Consider the following 23,455-nt stretch of genomic DNA (forward strand, 5'->3'; position numbering starts at 1 on the left):
AAAAGCATTGCATGATCCATTTCTGACTCTAAATTCCTGCGGTGTCTTATAAATTTCCCGCACAACTTCAAGAGGCACATGTGCAACAAATGGTTTCCTACAGACAGATCAACACGCACATACCCTGCAAACCACCCAGTGATCCACAGCCTGGACTAGCCTCAGCCCAAGTGAACTAGTTCCTTTTGTTTTAGATTATCTGCACAGATGCTGTACAATTACCTATATCTACTCTAACTCAGGTGAGCCCCTAATATTCATACAGAAGAAAACAAGTGCAGTTGCCATAACATAACATGGCAACAACTAACCATGACCCGAATGACCCGGTGCATTGAAACGGGTCGACCTGTACGAGTGTTAACTGTAAGGTAGTTGCAACATCTGCAGCTGTTTGCACGCTGCTGCAATTCTAACGGCTCCCCTTGTTAGCCAGACTGACCTAAATTAAGTAAAAGAACACGTTGCAAAGGTCTATGTCCGCTTTAAGAGATGTAAAATAGAGCTGTCATTTAAGGTAATAAAGCGACGGAGTGACATGTTTTGCAACAGTTGCCGCAATTATCAACCTCATCATAAGTAGAGTGATACAACTTTTATAAAAAAGATAATCTTGAAAGCACTGATTGTTTGTTATATTGTATAACAAATGACTAAGTGGTGATATTTTGTTAACAAAGTTTTACAATTTTTTACATCCATTTTGTTTAGATATGTTGACTGTCATTAAAATGAATGTGGTGACAATGTATTCATATGGCATAATCACACTGCTAAAATACAATTAAAATGTGCCCTAAAAATTACAAAAACTCATTTAAAAGCATTATGTAATAGCCACAAGACAATATTGAAAAGGCCAGGGGAATACTGGTTCTGTTTCATGAGTCTGACTTTTGCCATCCAGCAGAAGAGCAGCTGCATATTTAAACTGCAGACAATGGCAAGCAGGACTGATGTAAACTCAAATACAATTAATTACATATATCAAGCGGAGAGGGATTAACTTTCTTGCCAAAATAAATTTTGTATGGAGTTGAAGGTCTGGGACAAGCATCGGGGACCATCCGATTGCTCGCAGTTTAGATTTGATTTCTGTGTTTTTTTATGTGTTTTTTCTAAAAGACAAACTCCAAGGGCAGCATGTACAATAAAAAGAGGATAAGGATTCTCGCAGCCCTGCATGGAGGAATGGAGCTGCAGTTTGAGGACAGCCTTATCCGTCCAGTGTGACTGGAACCACCTGAGGGCAGTACCTCGTCCATGACGGCTACGTTCCATTTGGTTCTACTGGGTCCACATCTGTTCCATCATTGTTGCAGTTATCTGCTGTGACAAACCCAGATGTTCCATCCTGTGCAATGTGCTACTTTTCTGCAGTTGATATATATGACACAAACTGACTAGAAAATAGCATATCGGCTTGTTAGTAGTGACACTAAAAACAACATACCTATAATGTTTTGCTTTTAGATTCATGTTGTAGGAATAGCACTGCTATTGAGATTTTCAGATGTTCCCAGTGCGGTGCTAGCCAGTACTTTTCATATTACCTCTTTTTGCAGCAACCTGTTGCTTCGGAGGGGCATCACATTGTTGGTAAAAGTTATCTACCACCAGCACAATCTGGAGTTTATTTTCCACACTGGTTGATTTAAGAGGATCAACTATGTCACATGTGGTAGTAAAGGTGTGGAACAAAGACTGTATAGTTAACACAATAAAAATCATACTTTGTATAAACTTTTTAATTGTATTTCCAATGTTGATGTCAATTGATCAAACATTATGGATACGGATCTCATGGATTTACTTCAGTTGTTGAAGATCATTGCTTTTTTTGCACCAGTTAAATATCAGGGTTTCATCTTAGCAAGGGGTATGATCAATCAGCAGAATTTCAGTTTGTTTTTTTTCTTAGTTATCAAAACTATAAACATATTTATGCCTTTTTCGTAATCACAGCCATCTGCTTTTTTCACGGCTTGCAGGAGAAATATGGAAATGTACATCCTTCCGTACTAAAAGGCCAGATGCTGGTGCAGCAGATGTTACCTGTTAATAGCTGGTCACATTGACTGAGTCATATTGATTATAGATTTAGGGAGAAATGTCAGGAGGATAGAGCTTGTGTTTGGTCACTTGCTTTTCTCTCTTTTCATCATCATCATCTGATGAGGAGGAGGATGAATAGCTTGAGCTCAGAGATGATTCCTCATCACTTCCAGAGGAGTTGTCGTCCTCATCGTCCTCGTCGTTACTCAGTTCCATCCCTTGCTCTATTTGTAAAGGGAGTGACAGGAGGTGTCAGTGAACCTGCAGCAGATGTCTGGGCATGCCCTTTTTGGGAAAGATATGCACCTTCCTGCAGTTTTCTCTGGATGAGTGGAAGGAACTCGGAGGCCTCGGGATTTTCCGGTTCATATATGAGAACTGGGAGGACGAGAAAAGGAGGAAATTGTTAGCAATAATGACTGATTTCTGATGCAGTATATCATGCAACAGAGAAAAAGCCAAGAGAGGTAGGATACCTACTCATCTGACACAGCTTTCTGGCCAGCTGGAAGTCCCTGTCTGTCACAGCTCTGAGGAACTGAGAGCAGAAGCTATCTTTTTTACAATTTTTTTCAAAAATTTCTCCCAATTTATGTATGTATATAATTATCAAGTTGGGCAGAGCGTTCATGCCTGCTCTCACTGGAATCAAGAGAACACAAGGAGGATTACCTCAATTATTAGTTCCACTGGAGCCCTAAGATCTTCATCCACATCCTCCTCTTCTGCCACCGATGAAGGAGAAAATGTTACTTCACCTGGAGAAAGACCATCGTCATTATCATTGTTGCCAAAGTATAGCAACTGATGACATCATTTGCTCATGTGTCTTTATATTAGTAATAATGATAAGAAATGTGTCATGTTATACACAGAAATACATTAGCACAAATGCAGACAAGGGAAATCTTTATAATGGGGAATACACTATACCTACAAGCAAACACTGTGAAAAAATCAACTCAGGGATGTTGTGTCAAATAACATAAAACATCACATTTAACCCCCCCTCCTGCTGATTAGCTGAAAATTAGTTAAGAATGATCAAATAGTACCTCATGGTAAAAAAAAATCCTGAAAAATAGCAAAAAACATTGCATTTCAACCTTAAATATCTAGAGATCAGCAAAAAAAACTACCAGTCGATCATGAGAAAAGAACTCCACAAAAAATCATAAAAAACTAATTAAATCAGTTAAGATAAAAATAAACTAGATGTTTAAAATGTTGTCACGTTGGATATTAGCACACCGAGTTAATCCCGGCCTGTGAAGAAAAAGTATTTCAAATGGATGCGTACCTGCTGCTGAGACCTGCGAGTTTTCACTCTTCAAGTCCTTCAGAGTCAGCTCTTCATGTGTCACTGCAGATGCCTGTGCTTGTTCCTCAACCCTGAGAGCAAAATCAGGATATTAAATTGGCTGATGGGGGAAGTTTTTCTTTTCACACTGAGCACAACACACACACACACACACACACACACACGTAGTGTGAATAGCTTTGGCTTACTGTAGTTTCCTATGATATCAAATACAGGACATTTTTGTGCAAATGATAGGAAAAAAAGCAAAGACAAATTATGATGTGTGTCAGATGAAAGTGTGTGTCACTGTAACCAGTACGGTTTATATACGAATTACAACAGTTCCGAATTGAACCACAAAACAAACGTGAAACATCAAGGTAGACAGATAAAAGCAAGGTGTCACTGGATAGTTTTTTCCTATTAAATGTCACCCATTCAGAGTAGAGGATACCACAGATGGATACAATAATACAAACAAGCTTGTTAGACATAGAATGGGATAAAACCTTTTGCAATGTGTCAGTTAGTACGCAAAAAGCATAAGGACTAGCATAGCTGTCGTCGCATTCGTATGCAGCATTCGTATGCAGCCCGTTTGTTAGTTATGCTAATGTTGGCAAACCCAGTATTCGTTAAATGTTTGCTTAAAATGTTTTGTCAACTGACGTTAACAAAATCTACTTACAGGTTACTAGGGGAAGGTAAAGCGAATGCCATTGTTTAAAACCCAGAAACGTAAACAGTCAAAAAAACGTTTGCGCGTATCCTACGTCAAAGTTAGCTTAACTAACTGCTGCCTTTGAAACGGACCGAGGTTGCTAGGCAACGCGGAGGTAAATAATGTCACCATGACAACGGAGTTTTCGCTGTGAAAGACAATCACTCTAAAGTTTCTAGAGTTAATGGAGCTAATGGAACAAAAGGTCAACAATGTGACAAAGATGATTTTTAGTTATTGGAAAACGCACTGTGATTTCAAGTCTAGTCCTTCCCATCTTTAACCTCCTCCCAGCTGTGCTCCCCCTTTATGACACCATGACAGACTTGATCCAGACAGGTATCGTATGATAATCGATTTCTGGAGAAAGGGAAACCAGCCCCAAATGATAAAAAATCATATTTACGCACCCACGGGATTGTGAGGTTACTTTAAAAGTCTCGGTCTCCTTTATTACATGTCTCTCCATCCGCCCTGTCAGCCATATTTCATTTAATAAGTAGCTGTAACTGCTACATTAGCTGTGCATACATTCAGAGGGTGTGCGGATAATAGATTCAAGCACAGATCAAGAGTATATGTGGCCCTTGGGCAAATGTACCCACCCTAATTCTGCTGCCTTCCATTTTATTAACAAGAACCATGTTACAACAAAACTGATCAAATATGTGTTTCTACAGGTTGATTTTGAAAATTGTGCGTTGGCAAGTTGTCTGGCAAATATGTTGTAATCATCAATTTATACCCTCTCCATGGGCCAAAATTTGTGAGGCAAAACCCCAAAAATTACAAAATAATATATATAGCTGCATGAAAAACAAATGTCTTGCTATTCTAGCAAACCAGAATATCTTATTTAGTAAAACTGAATATGTTCTAAATGGAAGTTCTTATGGTAAAATATCCAACCCAGCATAACTTTCACAAGTCTATAGAAATGTGAAAACAGAGCTACTCTATAGTTCGCTGGATACTCACTCGGGTGATTTATTGGTGTGTTTTCACACAAAACAAACCAAAATGGACAGAATGAGGCTGCAGTTGGGTGAGTGTCAGAGACCCCGGAGGTCGGATGCTGCTGGGCATCTGAGCCGATGGTGCAGTAGTTTATCCTTACATTGTGCCACGCTGTCTCAAAACCTTGAGGAGATACGAACTGTCAGACTGGCAGGCCGGAGCCGTTAAAACTTCTCGCGGAGTCTAAATTAATCTTTGATGGACAGGCGTGCACATCAGGCTGTTTGTAGCACAGCTTCTAAGAAGGAAGGGTGAGTTTGGACCGTTACATACGGATGCCTTATCCTCTCCTGCTTATCAGTCCCTTTCCCACTGTCTATTAAACACACACTCACAGAAACACATCAATTAGGCAGTGCACTGAACTTGCTCGGACTGAGTGTTCCCCTGAGATTCCTCGCTGACACGCCGCTGAACCGTGTGCATGTGGGTTTGTTTATTTATTTTAGTAAGTTGTATGAATGTGTGCGTTCTGGCTGTATTTTCAGGGGAGCTAACAGACAAGATGGCTTTTATTAAAATAACATAAGCAAAATATCTTGGAATAAGTCTCGATTGACTCAGTGTCTCCTCATTATATTTTAGCAGCATCCTCATGCTTTAACCCCCATTGCGAATTAATAGACATGTGACTCTGTTAATGGACAACAAACTCTTATATTTTGTCCTCTCATATATATCAGATTCTGCCTTAGTGGACTCTATCAGAAATGACAATGCTGGCAGCTGCGCAAGAAAAGACAACAGTGATAAGGAATGACCAACCATGACTGTGTATGTTAAGACTTGATCATGGAAGTACAAAGATAATCTACTGCTCAACAAGATCTCCAAACTGAAGACAAAAAACAAAATAAAACATGCAAAATGCATTTATGAAGGAAAACATGGAAGCAAGTTCCATTTTCCATTAGAATAAATCAATTTCATGGAATATTTCTACCTAGCAATTCTACTTTTGATGGGTTTCTATTATTGGGATTACATTAATTTTTTTCTCTTTATTTTGGTGCTCCAATTGTTGTCATTGTGTTTTACTTGTTTTTATAAGTCTCCGTGCAGCACTTTGTTCAGATCAAGCTGTGTTTTAAATGTGATGCAGAAATAAACTTTCTTTCTAAGGCCACTTTCAGTAGTCCTGCAATGACAGGGTTGACATCAGCAGACGTGGAAAAACTGAGCCTGCGACAAAACTTGAAAAAAAAAAAAAATTCCTTCCACCATTTTAGTGTAAATACATCTGGGAGTCATACAGTATTTAGAAACGTGTTCATGATCTGCATTCAGGTCCACTTGTAAAGTGAATAAACCTCACAGCAAATATAGGATATATATTATAATTGCGCCATGTGCTGATCATTTCAGTATCAGAAAGCGTCACGAGGATAAATCATTTAGACATAAAGGCTAATTTTCAGTGTAGTGGTAACAGTATTTACATGTTAATATCCTGCAGACATGAGAGCCCTTAAAAAAATCTAGAAAATAATATATTAAAAATGACCAGATATCTGATTTCACGCCTTGATCCACCCCCTTAATTAATTAAAGCATATTTTACTGCGACTTTGCAGATGAGTCAAATGCAAAACATCAAGATGGGATGTGACCAAGGAAAGCTGCTACGACTCTGTCACCTTGTTTTAATGGAGTTCCCCTTCCATCGTGCCAAACAACAGATGGACACACACGCGCACACACACACACACACAAGCACCCGCGTCGATCACACACACACAAGCCCACCTGCCATAGAAGTTTGATGGGAAAATATATTCACACAGATGACATGGTAACAGAATCATTTCACACTTCAGTGGTCTTCCGCACCCTTTATGTGCATGAATGTGTAACTGAATGAGCTTGTGCTTGTGCGCATGTGTGTGTGTGTGTGTGTGTGTGTCTATTAGTATGCTGGCAGGTTGAGACTCTGCTTCTCACATATTTCCCAATGATGAGCCATTTCAACAGGGAAGCGAAGGCGGTTAAAGACATGCAAACATGCAGATACATCCAAGTCCTTCAGGACATCGCAACGTTTAATATGAAGCGTGTATCGTTGTGATGCGATGCCGATGAACATACAGCATCATTAATATGGATCAGCATTAACAAAACAAAGTGACATTGTCTGTCACAGGGTTGAATATACATACGTGTGCGCCTTCATTCCGTGCACGTTCGTACGTGTTAATGGCACGGCGGCGCCTGCACCGCCATGTCCGAGAGCACACGTGTTTATGAAGCATCTGTGCTCGCCTATCGGTGTGATGTGGTGTATGACGATCCATCCTCAAGCCTCGCAGCCTCTAGCAGGCTGAAGGCTAATAATAAATGCAAATTACAATCAGAGGAGCAGATCGGCTCTGGAGAGGATAATTGCTCCATTATGGTTTTGTGTGTGTGTGTGTGTGTGTGTGTGAGCGTGCATGTGTGTGTTGGACAGATGAAAACCGTGGACCTTGTATAACACAGAAAGACAGTGAGAGGGAGGTAGAGGAGGGTTATCAAATGTCAGGTGCTTACATCACAAACAGGCCACAAAACAGGACGAGTGAGGTGTTAAAAGTATCGATATGTTTGTTGGACACAACTTCAGTTTTCCATGGTGCGGGCCAAGTGCAGCTAATTAATGCGTGTGATGTAACTGTCGGCCCCGAATCAAAATATGTAGTGATCTAGATCACAAGAGTGGGTCCGAAAACAACTGAGGGACGTATGAAACTGCGGAAAATGTCCTCACTCATTCGCACATGTCATTTCCTCATTCTGTTATCTATTTTGTTCCTGGTTGTTGTCTTTTTAATCGTCTCTTCTATTTATATTTATATTCCTATTTATTGCCATTGTTACGCTGCTGTGACAAATGAATTTCCCCTTTCGGGGTCAATAAAGTTATCTTAGAGTTATACAATCGTAAATAAGTGTGCTATATACCCATGTATTTCATGTGAGACTACCGGGGATGAAAAGGCTCTCCCAAGTTAGAAAAACATCCGTGCACGAGCACGAGCTGTGGGGACGGCATGTCATGATGTCAACTTTACATCGTCACACGTTGACGTTTTGTAAATCAGCTGCCAACTACAAGAGGACTCATTTGCTCATTCATCATATAAACCAGGGCTCCACAAACTTTTTCCTTTTTCCAATAACTTTTTCCTTCTCTGACCGGGGGACCAGGCCAGTTTGTAATAAAAGTGTTACGATCGCAGGGGTGTCTAAACATAAAAATGTATTGTTTTCCAGAAAGCCACTCATAACCATAAAATTAACCCTTTCTGGCACATTGACAGGAAAAAAAACAGAAAATAAATAGTGACATTATTAATAATAATGTTTTTGTCTCATTTCTTGACAGATGAGACAAACAGCCTTTTCTTTGAATTGAACAAAAAAATTATCGTTTGTCCACTGCAGGTTAAACACCCTGCATTCTGAATCTATTTTTCTCTTACCTGATCTTTTTGCCACAATTCCATGTTATTTGACAGGAATGTGTCCAGGATTTTTTTTTTTTAGGGAGGGGTTTCAGATGAGACACAAACTGCAGAAGGGTGGAATAGAAGGTTACGTTCTATGCATGTACAAGTCATGATTACGTGGCCAAAATGAAAAAAAAAAAAAAAAAATATATATATATATATATATATATATATATATATATACATATAATGCATCTCCGGTATTGTTCAGGGGCCGGGCAAAATATGGAGGCGGGCGGTATCCGGCCCCCGGGCCGTAGTTTGGGGGCCACTGATCTATATCTTTTATCCTGCATTCAGGGTCTCGGGGATCTTATGCAGTCATAATCCACAAGAAGAGAAGATTAATAATCTTTGTACTGTAAGTTTAGCTGGAAACAGAAGGAAATTTCTTCTCATCCTGGCTTTTCACCTGCATGCAAGGATTCATCTAACAAACTGAACTTTCTTTGTTGAGTTTAAAAAAAAAGAGACTTGTTGATACCCGGAGGGACTCCGACTGTAGATGTTTCCCTCCTGAAAATACAGGCAAATTTTAAATCTTCAGCTACTTTGGTCCGGAAAAAATTCTGAAATAAAATGCCATAATTCAATATGACACTATACAGTTTTATTGCCTGAGAACTAGTGAATATAGAATTGAATAGAATAGAATAGAATTTTTTTTTTCTTCTCTATTTTCACCTCACATTCCACAGATTAGCTGCCTTTGTTTGTTTGTTTTTTTTTTTTTTTGTAAATCACTCTCTTGTTTACATCCACGTAACAGGAGCCAAAGGGTTTTGGCAGCTAATATTTTTTGCATTACACATGCTATGTTCTAATGTGAAATCTATGACTCCAGCTGCCGGCCTATCGCTATCATGAGTCTTTCACGGTGTCATCATCACCATCATCATCATCATCATCATCATCATCATAATCGTCGTCGATTCTGAGAGCACAATTTCACTCCCTCCCTCCATTTCTCAGCCCCGTGAGTCGCTGATAGAGCTCACCCATCTGTCTCTTTCTCCATCCACCCATTCATCATTTCCCCACTCATCAGCCCTGTATTTCTTCATTTTCCTTCCCCGCGCCGTCTCTGTCTTCCCCTCGCTCATCATCCCTTTCAGGAGCTCGGATTTTTTTTTTCCCCCCCTTTCTTCCGTCCGCCCGTCTCCCGCTTTTTTCTGGCTGGCTTCATTTTCTGCTCGCTACCCCCCCCGGTGGTCCAACTCGTGAGTGAGATATTTGCAGCGATGAGCAACTAAATGTGGGAAATCATCGACCCAATAAGACGGACCCTTTCAGGTAAAGCCTGAAGGTATGAGGAGTGTAGAGAATTTCTTGGTTAGAAATGTCTAAAGCTTGAGGAGACACGTTTCTACGGGTGTTTAGTGTTTTAGACAAGTCACCTTGCAAAATGGCAGCTGCCATTTCGGTCACACCTTCAGGGTAGTCATGACAAATCTGGTTGGATATCAATACTGGAAAAATATCTATAAAAATAGGGGTTTTGAAAGGTACTCTCAAAAGCCAGTCACAATGTCGGCCAGTCACCCATTGAAAATAATATTTGAACAATATCAGAGCTGTAAAATATAACAAATAATTCATTATTGTAGAGCGTTATGCGCTTAGATTCACCTTAACCAACAAGTCAAAGGTTGATGGAGGAGGAGGCTCTAAACAATCCGTCTCCCTTGCCTCATCTTCTCCTTTTCCTGGGTTTTTCTGGGCGTCCTTGGCGCCGTTGTACGCTGAGGTCATTCAAGCGACGGCCCTTCAAAAGTCCGCTGCGAGGCCCTCGACGGCCGACGCCGCTCGGAGGCTGAGACGAAGCATCGCGTGACAGGGGTGGGGGGGGGATTATAAAGATTTATTCCTGGGGTCCTCCAGCCGTGCTGGCATGATTATGATACCATAACACAAGGTGCCATAAAGAAAATGCTGTCAGCTAAATGAAGAACAGAGTGGCGAAATGTGCCGGCCGTTATGTGATCAATCATACCTGTCAGGCACGTAGGCTTCCATCAAGAGAGCTGTCGTTGCCAGCTCTTGCCAGCTTCCCTGCTTCGCTGGCACATTTTCATTTTGTTTTTCGCACGTCCGTCCGGTTTCGCCTCTTTTCCCGGGCGGCCACGAGTCTCACCCCCATGCAAAATCTCACGTGAGCGGCGATAACGGGTGACGAATCACCAGACACGTTGGTCACATAGCGGCTGAGATCACACGCACAAGACCCCCTTTAATATTTCACCGGGCAGAAGAAAGGGAAGCATGCATCATCCTGACAGAGCCAGAATGGAGAGAGACATCCCTCTGTTATCTCCATACACACATGCACTGTCAGAGATTTATGGTACAAGGGTTTAATGGCGCCCTCACACACCCTTCTCTCTCTCTGAATACCTCAGTAGCACATACCGCACACAAACATAAACACACACATCTATCCGTCATTCACCTCCCTCCCTCCCTCCCTCCCCGAGACGGCTCTCATTTGTTTCTTCCCACACCCGCTTAATTGAAAGTACAGTAAAAATAAAGACGTCACGATGCGGTTCGGTTCAAAGGGCGAGGGATGAGAATGAGTTTCACCTGGAGGAGTCTGGAAGCTGTCAAATGAAGAGGAGAAAGTGCAATCATATTATAATAGCAAGAGTTTTTTTTTTTTTTCATTTATTTGTTTTTTTTCTTTTTAAATAGCTTAATGCTGCCGATAAACAACGAGGTGACAACTGCACACGACTCTCTAATGGGGAGTGGTTAAACCTTAAACACAGACCATTTAACCCGTGGGATTTATAGAGCCGGCTCTGCAGGGCTGAAGTCCACTTCACGCCTTGTAAAAAAGTGCCGGCGGTGGATCAAATTTGATCATCGCAACCTTCTTGGTCAAATCCAAAGGTGCGGTGGGTCCGATGTTGTAAACAGTGTACAAAGAACAGTAGACGATGGAGATCCTTTAAGCGTGAACCCCATTAATTATACAGTTTATAGAGGTGAACCCTATAAACTGCAGCCAAGCGGAGATCCACTGTGGGTTTTTAGCACCGTCGCTGGGGGGTTCAAGCCACCCTCCATTTTTACTCTGTGCATGACAAACCAAAAAAAAAAAAAAAAAAAAGGGAAAGAAGGTAAAAAAGTTGCCGCGTCGGATCAATGAAAGAACCAATCAAGGATGAACGACGGTGTCGGGCCTTCTGGGTGAAGTTCTTAGGCTTTTGTTTGGAGTGAAAAGGAGGATAAGCACTGGAGCGCATAACATTTATTTGGTTTTCAGGATGCGGCTAACTTGTCAAACGGGCCATTCGTTGCCATGGAGACCTACTGTCGCTGACGTCATACCTCCACATGGTCGCGAAACCGTCCGGGGACGTCATCTAGTCAGCGTGGCTCGATGTTTTTTTTTCTAGATTCAAGAGTCAAAACATTTATTGTCACGTGCACAGTGTAGAAACGTCCACAGTGCATTTAGTTCGGAGGAGTGAGCAAACACATCTGCTTCGGAGGGTCCCATGTTGCAAAAAACAAAAAAAAAAAAATTCTACTTTCAGGCTAAAATTCTACAATAAATCCAAATAAAGTGTGATATATATTCCATTATACTCTTCTGAAAAGCACCACTCAAGACAAAGTACTCACATGGAGTGTGTGTGTATGGTGTGGCGGATGAAGCCGGGTGTGTTGTGATTTTGTAAGTCCATTATTTGGTGCTGGATGCTGTAAGCACAAGTGGAAGGGGAGGGTTGTTGACCTTATTTCCCTTTTTTTTGTTTGGAAAAGAGAGAGTCCATGCAGAGGGTGACGTGTGGTTTATTTTTCTGGGACCTCCATGTTTTAAAATGAATTGAACATTCTGTGTGGCGGGTGATTGAGTGTTTGATGAGATTTGGGCACGAGTATTCGCGCGCGCGTGTGTGTTTTTGTGTGTGTGTGTGTGTGTGTGTCTGAGAGGGAGAGAGAAGAGAGAGGGAGATGAAGAGAAAGACAGAGAGTGAGCTGTCTGATATTGATTAGCTGAAGAAATAATAACTGATCATCTTTTTGCCTTTCTATTTCACCTGAAGATTCACTTTTGTATGCAGGAGACGTTCACACTCTCCTACAATCTGTCTCTCACACGCAGACACATGGACACACACACATGCACGCTGGCACGTGCACGCTTACTCACTCTCGCCCCTTCAATACAGCCCTATAATTTGCCAGATGCGGTGAATCGGTGGTTACTATGGCAACTACCGCGGGGAGAGTTTTTTCGTTTTTCTCAGTTTTGGCAACAGGGCTACACACTTACGGTGCATGTGCATGTGCGCACACATAGACTCACACAAAAAAAAGCACATGCACACGCACAAGTCCTCGCAGTCATCATGAGTTGAGTGGAAAGTGAATAATCTGCAGCCATTGGACGATGACTGGATGACAGCAGCGGGGAGTGTTCACATGAAATCCAATAACCGAGCGTTGATTTTTATGCGCAGGTGCTGTTTTTTTGCTGAATTGGAGTGAACATACACACACACACACACACACACACACACACACTAGAGGGAATCAGAAATATGGATTCGACAAGCCAGATTCTCTGGAGAACAAAGAATGAGATGAACTGACACAAACAGCCGGTGACACGCTGTGTATACTGTGTGTCAGTGTATACACAACACACAACACACACACGCCCACCCCTAGATGCAATGTTGTGCTAATTCAATCCGTGTAAATGAATTTTAATTCTTTTTTTTTCAAAAGGTCACGTGCAGATGTTTCACCTTGCAATTACTGCTGTGCCATTTCAAAGACACAACATTTTAAAATTGTTCTGTGATTCTTCGTCTCACGAAAATAGACCCCAAGTATTGAGCTTCGACAGAACCGTGCTAGCGCTGAGCCAATAAAAGAAAGGCAAAGGGATTATCCTTTCACACACACACACACACACACACACACACACACTCCTCACTGCTGCATCTGGTTGGGGACGATAAGAGAAATTCTCCTCCCCTCAGGGGACGCGAGCAAAAAGGGAACATGGTGGAAGAAATGGGTAGTAACGGCATGTGGGGGAGACGTGAGGCCGACCGTGGAGGCAGCGGTGAAAGCCGAGCGTCAGCGGCGCGTCATCACTGGGTCACATGTGTTCTGTTTACAGTGCAAAGAAAAAAAAAAAGAATTACACCAAGTCTGGAAAAACAAATTTTAATGGCTGGCTGAGAATCTCACTATTTAGGATTCCTTTTTCGGTATTGGTTGGTATATATATTATATTATCTGCTTGGTTTGTGTACTAATATGTAATGTGTCGGCGCTTCCACCTAACAGCCATGACATCCCGGGTTCGATTCTGTGCAGAATCTTCATGTTCTCTGAATTCCTCCCACAGTTCAAAAAAATTAATTGAATAGCCCAGATATTTGAATGAGAGTTGATGAAACCGACGCCTCTATATGACCTGTAATAAAAGGGTGACTAGTTCTCTAAATGATGTGGTTGCACGGTCTCTTTATGACATGTAAAAGAGATAGAGAATGGTTGTTTGTTTCTGTGATTGACTGGCTGTATCCTGCCTCTCGTCCAAAGACAGCTGGGATCGGCTCCAACCCCCCCCCCCCTTCAACCGTGACTGCATTGATAATGAATTAATTCATGTTAAGATTTGCACCATCATCTCTCCAGTGATACAAGCCCAAGTAAACATCATGTCGTGCATCTCGATTTCAATGTTCACATTCATATCTATAATCACATTTATAATAATGTTTACGCTCTCCTACCAGCAGATATCCCAATGCACTGAAGACAGCAAAATGTACTGTACAGGGAAAGATGTTTCTACACTGTATACGTGATAATATACGCTTTGCATCTTGAATCTTGAAGGAAAAATACAGGAAGATGCATCAAAACAATTTGGAAGCTTGAAATGTATGAATCAATACAGGAATGATCTGGAAATATCCCGGCTTTTCCGCTGCAAATAAATAAATTTGTCCTTGATTTGCCCTTCAGAAGCTGGAGGGCTGGAGCGGCTCGCTCACGTTCCCGCTCAGAGAGAGCGTGGGCGTCTTACGTATGTCTGACAGCCGTCGACCTGACGACGTCTGCTGACGGCGGGCCCCTCCTCTCCGCCAGCCCTTTCGCTTCCCGCCAAGCTCTGCAAATTCTTCATCTAAGCCTCCAGTATGAGGGACGTAAAGCTCCGTCCACTCCCCCCCATCTCCACCCCCTTTTAAAAAAAAAAACCCTGATGCAGGAATTTACATAAATCTGCATGGCTAATGTTGTGTGCAAATTGAAGTGACACCGTGACTTCACCTTTTCCCTGGCGATAATATAATACAACAACTAACCTTAAACTAAAAATGTAATGGCCTGATAAATCCCTTCGTTTCCGTCCAGTTGGACTGGGAGGAAAACAAACTGCATTTGTTTGTGTAATTGCCCATGAGCGGGAGAGATGGAAGGAGAAGGAGATAGAACATGCGGGCGTCTCTGTGTATGTGTGTGTGTGTGTGTGTGTGTGTGTTGGGAAACTAGTGAATAAACAGAGGAGATGGATGAGACCATTAAAGTGGTGGCTAATCCAGGCTATTAGGAAGCCAAGTGAAGGAGTGTCGGAGGAGAGGACATACACTGGGCTAATGGCCCTAAATACAGACTTAAACAGAGTGGGAGATGGTTAGAGATTACTACAAATGTTCCCGGGGGCGTCAACGGGAATTACGGACCCTCCGCTCCTTCAAGAGTTCAACCTGCCCCTGGAATTTCCTCCAGCGTTGACCTCCATCGCTTCATTTTCCTAAACTTTCCCTGGTATAATTCAAAGCAGCAACCCCCTTCATTTATTTTATTTTATTTTATCTTATTTTTTTATTATTTTTTTTCTACTTTATTTTTTTCTACTTTATTTTTATTTTATTTTATTGCAGGGAATTGTTTAATTTTTTGTTTATTTCAAAGTGGATTTCCATGTTGTCTGTTTGTTTTTTTTTTAATCCTATTTTTCATTTCATCAAGGTCATTGGAAAAAAAAAAGGGATTTTCATTTAGGTATTTTTCCTGGCAATTTCTTCTTTATTTTCAAGCACTTTGACCTGAATTTCAGATCGTGTCTTCTTTATTGTAAATTTATAGGGAAAGTATTACAAGTGGTTAGTTTGTTTATTTTCAGGAAATTTCAAATGAATTTTTGGCTGATATTCAAGATTTTTTTGGTACAGTAAATGGTGAGTAATTCAAATCTTATTTTTTACCAGAAGATCCCCGGTTCGATTCCAACAGATGGCATTTCTGTGTGGAGTTTGCGTTCATTGGCAATCCTAAATTACATTGGTGTGTGAATGAGAGGATGAATGGGTGTGCGTCTCGATAAAAAAATACAATTTCAGTTAATTTTCTTGAATTTCAGGTAGATTCTCAATCATGGAATTATTTCATTTTCCAAAAATAATTCCAGGACAAGATTTCCAACACTTGTTTTTCTGTAATAGCTTTGGACTTCCAACGTCGATGAATCACGAACCCACCGCTCTGGGTCCGTTTCCATGGAAAAATCTTGCACTGACAATTTTCAATCACAGGCCTTCGGTTTCTGTCATGAGAAATATTTGAATGGAATCTGATAAACAGCCGAATGATGAACGATTTTTGGTTTCAATGGCCTTTTCTGCCCGACGGAATCAGAGCGCCTCGCTGATCCACCGGCAGATATACTGACTCGAGACAAAGACAAATCCGCAGTAAAGTCTGCGGCTCTCACGAGTTATTAACTGAGGGTCGGGGTCATCGTCGAAGGCCTCGGCCAAGTTCAGATTTCATTTGAGTTTCTTAGAATTTCTTCATTTCCGCAGACCTTCGCCTATTTGGGAGGAACTTCAAACGTCAGCAGCGGCGCTTGATGGGAGAATCCTGCTGACAGGACAGTAACCTTGGAGATGGACAATGACAAATCTTAAACCTGGGTGCGCGCGCACACACACACACACACACACACACACACATACAACCATGCCTTTCATCCTGTAAACCCTATGTAAAAAACAATCTATGTAACATAATAATCACAAAAATCCTAAATACATGTATATATACAATGTCCATCTCATTTTGTATGTGTGTGTGTATATATATATATATATATATATATATATATATACATGTATATATATTTATATATGTATATATTGATATATCTCCCTGCAACCCAAGCTAAGAATAACCAATGGAAATGCATCTATCTATCTATCTATCTATCTATCTATCTATCTATCTATCTATCTATCTATCTATCTATCTATCTATCTATCCATCCATCAATAAGAAGTAAGTAGTATGTAGTAGTAGGAGAATGTTAATAAGCAAATTGCGATTTAAATACAATTGAAATACATATACAAAACTACAAGTATTAACGTCCACACTGATTGATAAATGCAAATTAATAAGTACAACACCAGAGGGAAAGTAAACTATTTTATCAAATCACGTCAGTGTGATGACGCTGTTTGGGAATTCCTTATATGGTGACGAAAATAAGGATTTTCAGTATGACTACGGCAGAATATCCGTCAAAAAAAACAAAAAAACCAAACATGATATTGTTGCTTTACGTCTCACATCCAAATCCGGATGCTGATTGGACAAACCGACGGGCCACAGCCCTCTCTCGACCAATGAGAGCGCGGCTCATCGTCGTGATGAGTCCACATTTGCAGACCTGGAGGGTGCGAGGGGAGCGGGAGGGGGCATAAACAAGTAGGACAGGCATGTCTCTCACACTCACACACACACACACACACTAACAATTGTGGACAGGCCTTCGCTTCCCATTAAGTTCAGCTCTGCCCTGAGGATGAGGTAAAAATACTTTGCCACAAAACAAAACCAGTGTGAGTGTGTTTGTGTGTGTGTGTGTGTGTACATTTGTTTTTTGTGTGTGGGTGGGTTAACCTTGTACTAATAGTTCTTTAAAATAAGAGAAAATAATTGCTCTAATAACTCCATTGAAACCAGAAGCCTGATTTTATTTATTTTTCATGCAAGATGAAAAATAAAGGCGTCGACTGTTTGGAGTCACAGCTTCACTCTGCATTAACTTATATCAGTAATAACTGTGTGTAATTAAGATTTCCAACCGCTTGCGAGTCATGAAGGATAAAAACAGGATTAATTCCAGGGGTAAAAGAGAGGAAGAGAAGCAAAAGGGAAATCGTGATTCCTCTATCTAGGACATGTGTGGGTGTTTCAACCGCTTCGGCGTCAAAACCCAATTCAACCCTCACTCTATCACGTGTGTCGCAGCCATTGTGTTTCCCACCTTGTGAGATTATAGAATTAATTGAGAGCAGCAGGTTTTCTCTCTCACGGAAAAAAAGAATCGTGAGGCTCTCCATCGCTCGTGTTATGACAATGTAATTACGAATATCCATTTTAGTTTTGAAGACAAGAGAGGCTAGGAAAACATTTCTGCACGGTCTGTTCTGCGGCATAAAGATGCCAGTGACTGGTGAGCCACTGCTCAAATAAAACACACACACATACACACACACACACACACACACACACAAACATATGCACACACACACCGGCCTAGATTTTTTTAATGCTGTCTCTTTTTGAATTATACGAAATCAATCTTATATTGGATTTTTAGGATTTTTAAACTAGTATTAGTTTTTTTTATTTAATTATTTTCCCAATTATTTACTTATTTACATTCTTTTTTTGACATTGTGGGCATTTTATGATTATTCTGAAATAGGTGAATATGCAAAACTAGTGACAGGCATATCAGCCAGAAGTAAAAAGTGTTATCAATATTTTTAAATTCTTCCTTTTTTTTCTTTTTTAACAATGAAGCTGTCAAACAACGTGACCTTCAGAATCCTCTAATTACAAATGAAAATGTTTGTTTTCAAACACATAACGAATTCTGAAGTCTCTAATTTGGGTTGGACTTGACGGTAGTAAGCATAGCGTTTCATGGAAACACAGCCTCCCATTAACCAAAATAAGGGGTTTGAAAAGATAATTCAAGACAGATTAATTAATGAAAATAAACTTTGTTTGTCTTTGTGTATGTGTGTGTGTGTGTGTGAAGGCTGTCGGGATGTGTCACACCTCTAAAGGGTTATGTAACTGCACACCCACATGATTGAGTCCAGTAATATCCAAGGTCGTGTATTGGACTTCCTCATCTGGTGATCATCGGTCAACTTAGTTTACCGCTGCGTACATGAACACACACACGCACGTACACACACAGGGGTTTCTGCACAGATTTACAGTTGAAAAACAGTCAAGAGATGCTCAGTGACATTAGTACGATGTTCCCCCCATCATTCACGGCGAGCGCGGACCAAATGAAGCGAGGCCTTTCTATCGGAGGCGGCGGCATCGCAGTTGTCTTTGGACAGGAGGAGCAAATGTGCATAGCAGCAAATCAAAATGCGTGGGTTCATTTTACGAAACAAAAGACAGCAAATGTTAATTTTTCAAAAGAGAACCTCCCCGTTTTTCATGATTCGAGTTCGTCTAATTTTGTTTTTCCACAAGTTTAAAACTGCTTACCACAAATGTGGGCATCTGTTCAATCTAATGAATAACACAACTGTATTGTTGCCTTTTCATTGTGAGCCAAACACAGATATAAACCCTCCTCTTATATCGAAGCTCTGCTCTCAGGCTCTGTTTGATAAATTACTACATTAACGCCGGGTAGTTGTAGGAGTTCACACTTCCCCTGCTTATTGGTTTCAGATAAAACCTGCAATATTTCCATTTATCTATTTCCGTCCCTCAATGCAAAATGCAGTGTTCGTCCATGCACGGCGCGCACACACACACACACACACATACACTCACACACGTGCACACGGAGACATGTGCAGTGACACACACACACACACACACGCACCTTGTGTTTCTCCTTGGTCGTTAATAATGTACTGATGGCAATACTGAGGTTACTGACCCGCAACCAACCCATTCATCAAATAATACAACTAGCATATGATCATAATAAATATGCTCCAGATGAATGTCTGGAGTCGGGATGGACCCACTGAGTCCGGGAGATGACGCAGGGAGGACAAATATGATGGAGAAAAGATAAGATTGGAGTGGAGTGATGTGATTCTCCATGTGGAAATCGGTTTGACAAGCTCTTAAATGCCAGTGGATGTTTCATTCATACAATGCTCTCTGATGGTTTTTTAATAGTATCACTTAGATTCATTTCAAATTCTTTATTTTCTATATCCATAACAAAATTCTTGGATAATTCTCAGCTGTCATGCGAATAGTCTATTGGCACCAAAGCATGGCACCTGCATGGCATTAACTTAAAGTCATTGGTAATTTTGCACACAAAAAAATGTCCAAAAATGAGAGAAATCTCATTGAAAATTCACTAAAAATAATCTAAAAAATATATTCAAATATATATTTAAAGTTCAAACCAAATTTAATTAAATCACCTTGAAAATAATGTGAGATATCACACAGGCCTAGAAAATATCACCCATCCCCGCTATTGATACGACATATCGACAAAATAGACTTCCTAGTTAGTCAAATAGACAACCGTCCTGTCAGAAAGGTGTCTCCTGGTGTTTTTATCATTTTTTTTTCTGTAATAGTGTCTACATGGAGTCGCTACCAGACTGAATAGACAGTCAGAAGTCAATAACCTGTTCAACGGGCCGTGAAGGGGTGGGGTTGTTACAACTGGGTTACACTGCTACCTCGTGGCAGGGAGATAAAATGACACTGGCAAAAAAAAAAACCCTCAAACCTTCACCCTCCCCTCACTTCTTTAATTTCTGTTTAACGTTTAAAAGCAGACCAACCTGGTAAAGATTTTTTTTTTTTTTTTTTTTTTTTTTTTTAGAAAACACTCTACATCATGAAAAATATGCATTTTACGGTGATTTACTGCAATTTACTGTACAATCACTTGATACCATCTTACATTTCTATCACACTTCTTTTTTGCTGTTCAAATTAATAATTTAATTATTTTAAATGAGAGAAATTTTAAAAGGGTTATTCTGGTACTGTTTAGTTATGTATCCTCACAGTGAAAGAACGTGAATTTGAAAAACTCATACAATGATACAGATTTTAATATATATTCTTCAGAATATAATCATCTGGTCTGTCCTTTATCTACATTATTTTCTGGTTTTCAAGTTGAATTTTCATTTTATTTCTGTTTTGCAGTTGCTGGTTTATGACAAAATGTGAAGAGTTACATACTACATACTACCTTAAAATAATAAATACAAAAAAAGTTTTTATTTTTTAGTATATAATAATATCTTTTAATGGATGCATATAAGTAAATGAGATGTTTTGGGGATTAAGGCTGCCTAAGATACTTGGGTGCAGGGGCGTCAAACTCATTTTGGTCCGGGGGCCACATACGGCCTAATTTGATGTAAAGAGGGCCGGACCAGTAAAATCATTACCTAGAAGTAACAATAAGTCCAAAATTTTCCTTCGTTTTAATGTAAAGGAGGTAAACAGGTAAATTATAAAAATCTTTATATGTGATGAACTTTTCCTCTAAAAAAAACACGATGAATTAATATTAAAAATGAATATTAAAAAAGAATGGATGAAATTACACCCTAAAAATATTGTTGAGTTAAAAGAGAAAATCTGGTCACTGTAGGAAAATTTGCCAGCAGAATTTATAAGTAAATTGATTGGTAACATGTATGAGAGGAGGTATAATGTTTACAAGGCTAATGGTGGCTATTCTGGTTATCAAATCAATCTTTTTAGTTTTGCCTGTTTTTGTTTTGCTGTTGTTTTTGTGCTTTTTATAGAAATAAGAAAAGAAAAGATCGTTTCAATAATGTCACCAGATTTTTTTTTCATCAAAAAATCATTTCCTTTTCAAATTTTGAAGCAAAAAATACATTGCAAATTTACTTTTCATTTTCCTTTGCCTGTTTTTTTTTTTTAAACCCACTGTATAAAACACACAGATGCATGTGAGAAAAAACAGGCCGCACTAACACAAAGATTTGATTTCAGGCAGGGGGGGCAACAAAATATTGTTCCGAGGGCCGCAACTGGCCCGCGGACCTGCCTGCATCCAGAAGGAAAACAAAATATGCATGGTAGTGAAACATGGATGATTTCTGTTTTTCTTTTAACTTCCTCATTTTATGTGTTTTTATCATGAACCCACAAACTTGGAAATCTGGCCTTTAAAAAGTAACCTAGTTTCTACATGAAGACACATTACTGATGCTTGTGACGGCGTGCTAACCCAGCACGCAAACACGCTGCTCCGCCAACACCCGGCAGCAGCCACAGTAGAGGGAGTGAACATGAAACTGCGGCCACAAACAACAGCCAAGTTTAATGTGCACACACATTTCCGTATGTCTTGGTGGTGACTTATAGCTTGCGGGCCACGTGGACGTCAGGCAGCAGCGTTAAGAGGCGTTGACCTGCTTCTGAACGGCGGTGTTGAACATTTACAGCCCTGGACATTTTGATGACTAGACATGAACCGGCAAGGTGACTATGCTACGGCTATATTACTAACACGCCGTACACTGATTGATGGGATAGTGCGTTTTAAAATCACAGTGATTATTTCTGTGTTCTCAATAAAAGCGGGAAAAAATGTGGAAAAAGTCAAAGTAAATTTTGATTGAGGTTTATCTAAATTTCACATGAATGCCCTGATCTAAGCTGTTTATTTTTGATCATTATTGAGGTTTTTGCACCTGTCGAGGAGCAGCTAACAGTCGGGTGACTATAATGGAAAGGCAGTTTCCACGTCGGAGACAATGTGTTTTTTTCCTGACTTGTGTACACCAGGGTCAAGAAAAAAAAGGAATACTCCCGGTATAGATATTATATGACCTGTCAGGGTTGTCAAAAGGTCAGAGGTTAGACTGTATATACAGTAAGTAAATGGTGTAGCTGTCACAAGAGGTTTGTAAACCTGCCCCTCAAGTTATTTCTATGCTGTAGAGAAACTGCAGACGAGGCATAACCAAGACACAACACACTGTTTAAGGTTTAAAGACAACATGAGATCTGACTCGCCATGGGTTCTCCATGTATGGCTTTGACTGAGAGCCCCGGGGCACCAGCCAATAGGGGGCCTCAGTAAAGTAAACTGAACAAACAAATTTTCTGAAAGTTTTTTTTCTGGGAGAGGAGAGAAGAAAATTGACATTTGAAAAGGAATGCACAAAGATACTAGAGAATCTGAAATGTGGTTTTTTTTTCAGTGTTCTTCATGGTCTAATAGTTCAAGTTGTGCAGAAAAAGTAAAAAAAAACAATTGTGAGAAATGCCTTTAAAAATGATAAATGTTCTAAAACCTTAAGAGACACTATCTTAAATTTGCAAATAATAAAATGAAATATAATGAGAGTAGTAGTGACTGAAAAGCAATAGAAGTTAGCAGTGAGCAATAGCAGTTCTCAGTAAATCCATAGAAAAACATCAAAAAGGAACAAAATAAGGTCTCTCCGGATGTTAGCAATAACATAAAATAAAATGAAATAAAATAAATTAAACAGCAGTGGTGACCAAATCAACAGTTTAGCAGGAGATCAAGAGAAAAAAAATAAAACACAATAGGCACTAAAATCAAAATTAGATAAAATAAAATAAAGTCAGTTGATGTGCGAGAGGAGGACACACAAAATAGGGTTAGATGGAGAAGGTTGATTTGCTGTGGTGACCCCTGAAAGGAAAATAAAATAAAATAAAATAAAATAAATAGCAGTAGTGACCAAATCAGGAGATCAAGAGGAAAAAAAAATCAAATAAACACAATAGGGCCTCTCCAGATGTAAGCACTAAAATAAAAATTGAATAAATTAAGATAAGATAAAGTTAGTTGAT

General features: G+C 40.0%; 1 protein-coding gene across 1 annotated transcript; it reads right to left on the minus strand.

Moving 5' to 3' along the window:
• Positions 1-1,739: 1,739 nt before the first annotated feature.
• erich2 (glutamate-rich 2) lies at positions 1,740-4,159 on the minus strand. Its single transcript, XM_086173036.1, has 6 exons — positions 4,047-4,159; positions 3,356-3,447; positions 2,728-2,813; positions 2,536-2,593; positions 2,362-2,433; positions 1,740-2,279 (listed from the first exon to the last, which is right to left on the minus strand). The coding sequence occupies exons 1-6, from the start codon at positions 4,076-4,078 to the stop codon at positions 2,101-2,103; spliced, it is 519 nt and encodes a 172-aa protein (XP_086029162.1). The 5' UTR covers positions 4,079-4,159; the 3' UTR covers positions 1,740-2,100.
• Positions 4,160-23,455: the final 19,296 nt, after the last annotated feature.

The sequence above is a fragment of the Fistularia commersonii genome, chromosome 25 (genome assembly GCF_037954325.1).
Source record: "Fistularia commersonii isolate RoL2024-O1a breed Wild chromosome 25, RoL_Fcom_v1.0, whole genome shotgun sequence".
NCBI classification, from domain to species: domain Eukaryota; kingdom Metazoa; phylum Chordata; class Actinopteri; order Syngnathiformes; family Fistulariidae; genus Fistularia; species Fistularia commersonii.